Consider the following 12,230-nt stretch of genomic DNA (forward strand, 5'->3'; position numbering starts at 1 on the left):
TATGATACGTATGACATACAAATATGGAACTCATAGCTCCTGGAACTTACAACCTTTCAACCAAATCTCAAACTGCATGATATGCCCAGAAGACATTCATGCTTGTCATGGTTTTGGTTTTGAATCTTTAATTATAATTATTTTGATGTGATTTTTAGGTTTCAAACAATGTATACAAAATCTTTGCTCTTTTGTTTGAGGAGGGAAGGCTGTTAAGGCTACATACATAATAAACCGAAGTCTTTTTAAGAGCTGCAACAGCAAAACTAGTAATGAGAAGATGCTGCTAGTGAAGAAAGATGAGATTGGGTGCCAAATTGCCAATATTTAATATTAATAAAAGAAATGTCTCAAGGCCGGCCATGTGTCACCAGGGACTCGAATTCTCAACTCTACACTACACTACAGGGGACAGACAACTTAAAATGAGTTGAGCATACTACATTTCTCTTATAGAAAATGAAAATTTATTAGAATTCCAACACATCTATTGGATAGAGACTTATGAGAAGGTCATTTTGGATCTATTTAGATACATTTTCCATGATAGTTTTTTAGAATAATTTTTAAATATTTTTTAAAAATAAAAATCTATTTAAAAATTTAAAATATTCTCATACATATATATATATATTCAAATAAAAATAAATTTTATCTATAACACTTTATTTCAATCATCCTCTATATTCATATAATCATTTTTTAAATGATATTTAAAAAAATAAGTGAAAACAAACTTATTTTGAAAACAAGGTATCAAAAATTGCCTCCAGCTTCTCATCTCCAATTTTTGCCCATGTTCAAAACTCTTAAGAGAAACCCAAATTAGAGGAAAAAGGAAGTCAGACAAAAATACCATAGCAGAGTGTATCCTTTTGACAATCATGCCCAATCACATGCAGGAATATATATATAAACCATGTTTGTTCCCAAAAAATTTGAGAAAAAATAGAAGAAAAAAAAAAAAAAACTAAATTCAAAATCAATAAATTATTTTTATACATCACTTCAAATTCATTTAACTTATTTTAATTATTCAATATAAAGACTAAATAGTTTAAAAATATATAAATTTATTACTAATTTTAATTATATTTGATTTTTTTTATAGTACAACTGAATATAAGAAGAATATTTTTCTTATTATTATTTTTTTCTTTATACTTCTTAGAAACCAAACATAACCATTTCGTTAGTTGTCCTCTTCATGGTTGTAGGTTGTGACGATCTCTGAACTTTTTCCCTCCATCCGGATAGTCTTCTTCTAAAGCCCCCAAAAGAAATAACAAACATAAGGGCAATAAGAGTGTCCGAAGAAAGCATTCTCCATCTCTTTTATCATTGGGTCCTAGAAAGACGTTCACATTCCAAGAACCTTTGTGAATGGGAATAAGAATTCACCCAACGTTAGGAGATACCTTTCCAAATACAACAGTGAGACATTATACTACCCAAAATATAAGCATCGTCTTTCCATAATCACTAATATCTAAGAAAGCCTCATTCTTAGGGATTATGCTACCCAAACAAAGTAGGGAGCAAATGTGTATAAAATATGATTCAATGCTAAATAATAGTTTTTAAAAAATATCAACATGCAAAGGTGATAATGGAAGAGCAAGTCTCACATTACCTCCACATCAGAAGTGGAAATAAACACTTAACAAACCAATGATTGGAAGCTCTCCATTCCTTCACATCAAATGAAATTCACAATTTTTGGTTTTTTTTTTTCCACTTTCCTTTTTGCCATTTCCACATATAACATCCTATGCATGAGAAACCGCCTAGCGTACTCAAAGCCTACTCGAGCCCTCTATGGGGCCAGCAATGAGGCCTTAGCTAATTACATAGATGAGGCAGACATGCAGGCAAAGGCTTATGACTTTGTCACTTGGTTGGCTACCTAACTAAATAACTTATCGACGACTAACCTTTGTATCAATTTACATCAAGCAGTTTTATTTTAATATGCAAACAAAAATATTATAAATAGAGCCAACCAAAAAGGGCGCACCAAGGAAATTGAAAAGGGCACAAACCACATCTTGCAGTTTTACTTCTGTATAGAAGTTTTATCATGTTAAATGTAGCTAGATTTACTTGATCTACTAACAAATGAACTTGATATTAATTACATAAACAAATATAAATTATAAGGTTGGTCAGAGAACCAAATGCAGGAATTAAAGAAAAATACAACTGGTGGGTTTAAGCAACCAAATCCACAAGCAAGTCACAAGAATTCCAGTCAGTTTTCCTTTTAGGCATTTTTTTTTTAAGACAAACAGCGAATATATTAATAGCTCCTAGCGAAAAGGCACACAAAAGTATACATGGTATATATAAAGGAGCCAAAAGGCTGGCCAAAAGGAGGGAGAAACAAAAATCAACTCTCTCCCTATTTAGAGCTCCGCCAATCAACAAAGTTTGCAAGGGACATTGGGAAAGCCCTTATATACGCTAACCAACTCCAAAAATTATGTCTGTTTGATTATTTGACCTGGCTGTTTCATATTTTCAGATGACCCTCTATTTCTTTTCTTTTATGTGGTTGAAAATAGCACAAAGGACTTGATCGTCTACACATATCACCTTCGGTTCCAGATAAGAGATCTTGGTCTTTATCTCCTTCAGGATTTTTCACAGTCAAATCTTTCTTTCTGGCCTTATCTCAAAATTCTGAGTCGCCTCCAGTTTTCCCTACCATGTTTGTCTGGAATTCTCAAGTCCCCTTCAAAATCAAGTCCTTTGTTTGGTTAGTGACTCACAAGAAGGTTAATACTGATGACTTGCTACAATTGAGAAGACCCCACAAAGCACTTAGTCCCGACATATGTAAGTTGTGCATGAAGCATGGAGAAACAGTAGATCACCTTTTCCTCCATTGCTCTTTGACAATGGGGTTGTAGCACAGATTATTTCAATTAGCAAAGACGGATTGGGTTCCCCCAAGGAGCATCTCTGACATGTTATCTACTAATTTTAATGGTTTTGGATCTTCTAAGAGAGGGATTGTTTTATGGCAAGAAGCGTGCATCGCGTTAATGTGGGTGGTGTGGCGGGAAAGAAATGTAAGGATTTTTTAGAATAAAGCAAGGAATTCAGAGTATCTTTGGGATTCTATTCGTTTTCTTGCTTCTCTTTGGGCTTTTTGTTCTAAGGTTTTTAAGGGGATACCTCTTAACGTGTTACAACTTGATTGGTTAGCGGTGTGTAACTAGAGTGTTTGCTTATTCTCTCTTTGCATTTTCTTATATTTGATTACTTGTAGTCTTGTTTTTCTTTGGTGGGAGGATTCTTCATCCTTCTATTGTTACTTCTTTTTATCAATATATTCCTTTGTCGTTTCCTATCAAAAAAAAAAAAAAATAGCACAAAGGAGTAATTCTCTAAACTTTCTTCCCCTTCTTTCCCATAAAAAAACCATGTCAACTCAAAAGAGGCCTCTTATTAAAGAGTGCATTACCCAATCTATACCAAATTGAGAAAAAATCAACAGCCACAGGATGAGTACTTTCAAGCAATGAAGGAGAATGTGATTAACCATTACTTCTTCTCCTTTATACATATAGCATTTGTTCAACAACATTTCCCCCTTCTTTTGAGCTGGTCTAAAGTTAAAATCCCTACCCAGATTGCTTCCCATGCAAAAAAGTTGACCCTCAATAGAATCCAAGGATTTTAGACAATACTTGTAAGCAAAGGCTCTATTCTTCTAGTAGACAAAGAGGAATAAAATGATTTAACTAAGAATCTACTGCTTCAATTCTGACCAAACCATTTTATCGTCCTCATTCCTTTGAATTGCTTGTGCTTATAGTCTCCTAAAAAAAGCCTCTATTCCATCTAGCTCCTCATGGATCTATCTTGAGTGATGGCTATCAATCCTGTCAATGATAAGTCACACCGCCGATCCTTATAAAATTTCACCCTCCAATCATTGCCCTCCATAAATCCTGTTATCTTCTAAAGACCTCCCCGTCCACTTCTAATAAACTCCCTCAAACCCATTCCATACCCTTCCTTATGCCTCTTGTGTGTCATCCCCATCCTTCGCTTTATGCTCCTCTATAATCACCTGTTTCAAAGGAATCCCCTCTCAACAGTCAATCTCTCACCATTTGTTGATGAGGGCCTTGTTGAATATGGAGAGACTTCTAATACCAAGGTCCTCATTCCTCTTGTACATACAAACAATTGCCAATTTACCAAATGCAGCTTATTCTCAAGAGCACCTCCCTCCCCAAAAAGAAAATCCCTTCGGATCTTCTCCAACCCTAGGCTCACCTTTCTAGAGATGATGAATGATGACATAAAGTATAGATTCAATAGAGTACTTTTAATCAAAGTGAGTCTACCTCCTTTCGATAGGTATTGTCTCTTCCACGTAGCAAGCCATTTTTGAATCTTTCCTCCACAACATATCACACCAATGATGATTGGAAAGGGGCTCACAACCGTATCCCAATTAAATAGTGGTGAGGGTACTCACCCAGCAGCCCAGAACATCAGCTAGATCCTCCACATTAGCAGCACCTCCACCTCCATCCCCACCCCAAACTAAACTTGGATCACCTCGTTTTTCACTAATTGACAACTTGCTAAAGTAATCCTCAAAGTCACATCTTGCAAGATCATACTCAATGGCTCACTCACTACGCCATCAGACTAAAACATAGGCACTCCTTCTGGCTCTATCCAACAAAGCATACTCTCATCCACCCCAACACTGAATGATTGCCTTTAGAGAGAGGACAGAGAACCCCACACCCCAAGAAGGAAGAAGAGGGAGTAGCTTTGGCCATGAGAGCCTTGTCTGTATGCTTTAGCCACAAAAACCTCATCTGGAGACTTTGGCCACAAGAGCCTTGTACTGTCACCCCTTAAAAACCTATTTGACATTTTTTTGTTACTCATTTTTCTATTTGTGATGGCAGAAAGGCTCGATTCTAGAAAGATTTGTAGTAAGGAATCCAGATACTTTGCACTCAATTTCCTAACCTCTTCCAAATTGTAAGAGTGAAAAGCACCTTTATTTCATCAATTCTTGATATTTCTTCTTCCTCTTTGGATTAGAATTTCAACTTTTGTTGAAACCTCACCAATCTAAAAATTGAAGAGCTTGAAGTTTTCATGTCATCTCTTACCTTTGTGTATTTATCACCTTCCTTCTCAGATGAGAGAGTTTGGTCATTGAATTCTTCAGGCTTATTTTTTGTAAAACCTTTTTACAAGGATAAATGAAGGACCTTAGAATGTATTTGGTATTTGATACATATGTATTCATCCTTCATCCTTCTAGGCTTCTTCTTCTTCAGTTTTTGAGATTACTTCATTGAACACTACAGCTTGATTGGAATATGGTTTGCAAGTCAGAAAGGGTAGGTTGTAAAATCCCCTTAATATAGACTCCATCTTCATTGGGTTTGATTAAGTTAAACTTTGATGGGTATGCTCTAAGATAACCTAGATTGGTTGGGAATTGGAGGTGTTATTAGAGAACATCGTATAGTGTTGAGAGCCTTCTCTTTTGGTAGGAGTGTTGAGAGCCTTCTCCAAATTGGCAAGACAGAATTTGGCTATTGACACAAATCTTAGCTCTTTGTGAGGGTTTATTGCAGGCTAAGGCTTTGGATCTTTCCATTTTTTTGGTGGAGGGAGATTTTGCTGCGGTGATCTCATGGGTGTCTAATTTGGAGAGGTCCTAGGAAGTATGCTAAGTGGCTTGGGTTGTTCCTTCTCTTGGTACCCTCATTTGGTTAATGAGATTATACCTAAACACGAAGCCAAACAGTTGGTTTCTTTTGTAAAAGATTTTTTACCCCTTTGAATTATACATTATTGTATATTTTGTACATGTTCTTGTTTCATAATTGTTTGGTATAGCTATCCTGTCGCTCTTCTTAGGGTTTTCCTTTTTATTTTTATTTTTTTGATATATATCATCCTTTGTACTAAAAAAAGAAAGAAAAAAGGAAAAAGAAAACAACTTCACATCATAGTTTATTGCTTGCATCAAATTGAAGATGCAACCTTTTTTTTTCTTTTTTTCTGATAGGACAAATTGAAGATGCAATTTATGCTTCAGATATTGGACAAAATAGTCTTCAATTCTCTTTCGAATAGGGGAAAAACCCTACAAAAGTCCATTATAGCCAAAGCACTATCTCACAACACAAAATTCATGAGACTAAAAATCCAATAGAATAGTATCCCAACCAACTAGAGACCCCTTCAATTGAGCAGGCCCAGCATATAGCGAATGATTACAAAACTAAATAGCTAAACAATTAAGAAGTGGCTAGAATCAGTACCTCTGCAGATGTTTCCTTCAAAAAGCCAGTTCTCTAAACCTTGCGTCCAAGAAGTAATTGATGCATACCTAATTATTCTTCACGCTTATCAAACTCTTCTTTCTTCAGTCTCATTCTAGACCTTAAAAGATTTAATAATGGGACAAGGCTGTGAATTTGGTTAGCAAAATAAAAAATTAAAAATACAGAATGAGAAATAATATCAAACAAAGCCACTCAGGGCCTCCTCAAAAAGTTATTGTTAACTTCAGTGTGAATAAAGATACAAAACTACATATGCACATCCTGAAGACAATTGCCATATATATTTTGGCATCCTCAAAAAGTTATTGCTAACTTCAGTGTGAGTGAAGAGAGATACATACCTACACATGCACATCCTGAAGACAACTGCCATATATATTTTGGCATGTGAATATTGCATCTTACATTTTTATCTTTTTCCTTTTGCAGTCTGTGCCATTGTTTCTTCAAGTATCCCTCATTCCCAAGCAATAAATTTTGGTTGCTAATAATATTCTTCTGATAATAACCAAAGTTGCACGCTCATGTATAACCTTTGATAATAACACTCTCATGGCAAAAGCAGGAGTTGTATACAAATGCCATCATCAGAATATAGAAAGAAAAAAGGAACCACAGCGAACATTTCATTAAGCAGAATCATCAGAAAATGGAAAAAGAAAAGAGAACAAAGTTAAACTACACTAAGATTCCCTTTGTTACAGCAGAATATGATATCATTGGAAAAGGTGGTACTTGAGCTCTGTTGTACAGGCACGCCAATGAAGCATTTTAATAGCAGTGAATGAGATGGGAAGGGTTGTATTGTTTCCAAACTGGGGCACACCAAAACAGGGAAAAAAAAAAAAAAAACAAAAAGAATAGAGGAATTTTGGAATATTTTAAAATTTGTGTCAACAAAGCACCTATTTACTTGAGTTGCAAACATGATAATGGTGTGAGTTTTTAAAGAATCATCCATACATCTACTTGTACCTAGATTTTCTAGTGCCATTGAGCTCTACAATAGTGCCCACTCTTATGATACACAAATTTGCATGATTTAAATGAGTTATGGGTAGGAACAAGATCATCAATGCAAACCCAACTCAATCAAGTAAGGCAGTGCCATCAATTTGGAGGAACAGAAACCAACCAAAGAAAACACCCAACTACTACCCACTTCCCCAGGCTGCAACAGGAAAAGAACAAAAAAGGAACATAAATAGAAAAAAAAAAAAACCAAAAAAGAATTTTGTTATCTAGAAATTCTTCATTGCTACCATGCACTGCAAAAGGCCATATCAAATGGATTATTCCATTTCATATGGAGACATCTAGAATCCACAAAATGATTCACCCATTATGGAGAACTCATACAGAATCTCTACAAGTTCCTAGATTGCTAGCAGTACCAATCACCACTCATCCCACTTATTTATGAAGTCACTCCACATTGCTGCTGCAATTGAGTCTCGTAATGAGGAAGCAATCTGTTCTTGTATTGAGGTAGTCATCTGCATATCGGGTTGATCATCATAATCAGGAAATTCTTCCACTGTCCTTCCTTCAACACCAGTAAACAACCAATCATTTCTTTCTTCTCGTCGGATGTGATTATGTATAACACATGCAGCTATAACAATATCTCTTTGGATATGGAACGCATATTGAGGAGCGAGTTTGAGAATAGGAAATCGTGCTTTCAACACATCAAATGATCTCTGGATGGCATTTCTTAGAAATGCATGCCGGTGATTAAACAACTCCTTTGCGCTCCTTGGTAGTTGATTGGCTCCTCTATATTCATGGAGGTGGTACCTCACACCTTGGTAAGGAGCAATGAATCCTTCAATATTTGAATACCCTGAGTCAACAAGGTAGTACTTCCCTGCAAAAGAAAATCGTTTATGGTTAAGTTGGGGATGTATTCGATTTGTATGGTATGTTACATTAAAACCAAATTAAAAAGAAAAAGTTAAATGTTCCTGTGGTGAATATATTTCCAGAAGCACCTTCAGGAATGTTAGGGAAATTCTGATCTGGATCATCTAGGACAGCTCTTAATACACGTGAATCTGCAACGGAGCCTTCCCACCCAGGATAAACAAAAATAAACTGTAGGTCAAATGTGCAAGCTGCCAACACATTTTGCGACAAAATACCTTTCCTGTTACGAAATCGAGATTGGTCTTTGGCCGGGACATGTGCAGGAATGTGCATGCCATCTATAACTCCAATACAATCCTGAGCAAAAGGAAGTAAAGCAAATGAAATAACAGAATGCACATAAAATGCACTAAAACAAGCGTCCAGAAATAAACCTTAAAATATGGATAAAATCTATTATTTCTTAAGATTTCTGGAGGAGTGCTGAGTGGTGGTGGTTGCAGAAATTCACGAGATAATGACTTGATTGCCTTCAATACATTATTGAAATGCCGGCTGATGGTCTCACCCGAGTGTTGAAATCGCTCTTGTATTACTCTGTTACGCTCATTGTGGCCAATGATGTTCAAGAAAATAGCCAGCTGCTCCTCTATCATGACACCAGCCGTATCTCGTAACATGCCTCTCTGTCGAAGAGTATCACATAATTTGTGAAACACATGTTTATCCATCCTAAACATTTCCCGACATACATCATCATGACCATTCAGCACTTCAGTCATAAATCCAGATCCGCTAGGTGACAAACTATGACAAGGCTGCCTGGTTATACTATTATAATAGTAGTAGCCAGCAGCTGCAGCAACTAATTCCATCTCGTCCAATTCTAAGTCAAATTCATCCATGCTAGCAGACGTATCTGTAGAAATAGAATTAAAATACAGAATATATAACGCAATAAACTTAACTTCATGAGATATAAAGTCAATCATTCTTGAAAGCAGTTCAATCAAATACTGCAGGCTTCATAGAAAAGCAATAACCAACAAAGAAATGGAAACTAAAACTGCTAACTATCATTTAAGATCATGAAACCATAAGTGACAGAGTCATCAACCATAATGTCAAACTAAGTACAAGGATGACAATCTTGCAGGGTGCCCTATGATCATATAGACCATCACAAAAAGTTTGAAACAAAGGGACAAAAAAGCACAAAAACCATTAAGCTCCTCCCACTACAGAACCAGAGGAAGCACTACACTTGCCCTGCAACCATGCCAGTCGTCTCTCACTCTTTAGAGAGATGAAAGTTTCCCTCGCATTGGGATTCTCAAATAAATCCAAAGTGAGAAAATAGACATGCTGATCAACACCTTGCATCTCATCCAAGACTTTAATACATTTGCTTATAGAAAAACGGTCCTCACTCTTCATAATTGCAGTCGCCCTCATTTTGGAAGCAGCTGCAATCTCAAGCATAGCATCCACTATGGCATCTCCAGTAGCCTTGCGACTTCTCTTGCGACGACCTGCACTTGATTGCGTCACAGACTGACGCTTGTTGTGTCCATCCAACATGTTCACATCATCTCCAGAGCCTGAGGAAGGGTCCTCATCCACGAAAGCCAATGGTAATTGTGCATTAGGATCAATAGACATGCTTGAAGTCTCAACACATATCAACAACTGAGGTCTTTTGTTTCCAACTGTCTTCATTCCAAAATAGCAATCAAGCCCATAATCATTCCAATTCTTTATGACATACTAATGCACCCAAAAAAAAAAATTAATAAAAAGGATAAAGATATTATGATGAATAAATTCACAACAAAAGAAGGATAGAAAAACAAAAGACCAATTCTCCATTAAGATACAAATATGAGCACAAAAAAAATAAAAATTAAGTGCATTCCAACTGAATTCCATTTTATTAGTAAGAAAGTAGTATTTTCACATTTTTACATAGCTTCCCACATTTACTGTTCAAAAACCATTTTATATGTTTTCCACATTGACCCTACTTTGGCAACTATCCTGCAATTCCAGTGAGAATGCAACAGCAAACAAGTGAAGGGGGTAAATACTAATTATTCATATATCCTTATTTATAGATAACTACTAATCCAGGAGTTCAAAGGTTGAGATTGAAAGCATCATAGAGTGAAGAGATTTCTGATTTGTTTATGACTACATAATCTTTTTATCATATATGATAAACACATTGTCAATGTTAAACTAATGTTTGCTCTCCTAAAAAAGATTTAATTAGCTTAATTTGGTCTGTGCTTTTTCCAGTTCAGTTATAGATTTATAGCCCTTATTCCTACATCCAGCTTTCATTTTCTAAATCTGAAAACATGCACCCATGTCATCAACGTTCAAGCACTCGTCATCAAAGAACCATTAACAAAGCATAAGCATCCAAATTAGAGAAAAAGACCCAAATAAAATAAAATAGAATAACTGTACAGACAACGGCAAGACTTCAATTTCATAGAATGGCAAACAACCATAGTCGCCTAACAAAAATAAAACATGGATATTAAATAAAACGGGAAAAATTGGCATTTATAACATCCTTTTGGTTGCTGAGAAAATGCAACAAGAAAAAGAAAAAAGAAATGAAAATCATAAATTTTTACAGCATTATTTATATGCGAGTCCTGAAAACAATATCCACAAATTAACTTAAGCATAAGAAACTCATTTGAAAAGAAAGTAATCTTGCCCGATTTTTCTTGGCAACCAAACAGGGACTTTAGAAGATAACCCACTTGAAAAAAAAATCAATCTTAAATAAAAATAACATATATAAACTCCATTTGGTTGTAATTTTGTATGCGAGTCCTGAAAACAAACTCCACAGCGTAAGAAGAAACCCATTTGAAAAGAAAAATAATCTTTCCTCGATTTTTCTCAGCGACCAAACAGGGACTTTAGAAGAAAACCCATTTGAAAAAAATAATAATAATAAAAAAAGCAGTCTTATACTTATGAATTGAATGTGAAGGAAAACGGGTGTTGAATGAGAGAGAAGTGAAATGCGCATAATCAAAATTGAGCTGGGAGATTACCTTAAACCTTAACAGAGAAGCAAATCCAATTTCTAGGGTTTTACTTTGGTGCTTTGCTGTTTGTTTTTTTTCCTTAATATTAACTTTTAGTATTATTTTATTCTTGGCCATTAACATTAGATTTTAATTTCATTGATTAATAATTTTAATTAATAAAATTGATTTAATTACATGTAGGGGATCTAAGGAATCTCACAGACCAATCATGTATTAGATTTAATCAAACTGAGTGGTCAGTTCCAGTACAATTCTGTCAGTTTTTTGCTTTACACTATTGTATGTTAAGGTTTTTTTTTTTTTTAATAAATAAACATGAAATCGCTCTGTTGAATAATATTTTCGAAAATAATTTGTAAAACGCAAAATCCTAGTATGAAAAATAACTTATAAAAAATAAAATTTTTCATTATATATAATATAAAAATTTTTTAATATATTTTCAACTGTATTTCATAATATTTTTATTTAAAGTGTTTTTAATAATAATATTTTTGTTTAAAAATGTTTTTAGCAGTAATGTTTTTTTTTATAATAATTTTAAAAAGTGATTTTTATTTAAAAAGTATTTAATAAAATTTAAAAAACACCTTCAAAAATTTTAAAAATTACTTGTAATTCATGAGCAAATCCCCTAAAAACACTTCCACTTGAAATACTTCAATATAAACACCACCAAACAACCACAAATTTATCCATAAAAAACATTATAAATAATTTTTTAATACTATAAGTAATTTTTTATATTTTAGAAAATATTTCTTACATTTTATTAAACATATATTTAAAAAAAAAAAAAAAAAAACACTTCTTGGGCTTCCTGGCAAACAGACTCCTTTTGTGAGGGAAGACAAGTGAAGAGAGGCAACACATACAATTGGAAGTTAGGAAGGAAAGTACTAAGGCAATGATTTTAAGAAAAATTAGAAAATAGAATCCCAACTAA

At 34.5% G+C, this 12,230-nt stretch overlaps 1 protein-coding gene across 1 annotated transcript; it reads right to left on the reverse strand.

The window, feature by feature from the left end:
- Positions 1-7,573: 7,573 nt before the first annotated feature.
- Positions 7,574-11,355, reverse strand: LOC100264919 (uncharacterized). The gene is made up of 5 exons (XM_019220846.2): positions 11,288-11,355; positions 9,641-9,977; positions 8,645-9,129; positions 8,336-8,567; positions 7,574-8,211 (listed from the first exon to the last, which is right to left on the reverse strand). Exons 2-5 carry the CDS (start codon positions 9,927-9,929, stop codon positions 7,739-7,741), a joined length of 1,479 nt encoding a protein of 492 aa, XP_019076391.1. The 5' UTR covers positions 9,930-9,977; positions 11,288-11,355; the 3' UTR covers positions 7,574-7,738.
- Positions 11,356-12,230: the final 875 nt, after the last annotated feature.

This window comes from Vitis vinifera, chromosome 7 (genome assembly GCF_030704535.1).
Source record: "Vitis vinifera cultivar Pinot Noir 40024 chromosome 7, ASM3070453v1".
Classification (NCBI taxonomy): domain Eukaryota; kingdom Viridiplantae; phylum Streptophyta; class Magnoliopsida; order Vitales; family Vitaceae; genus Vitis; species Vitis vinifera.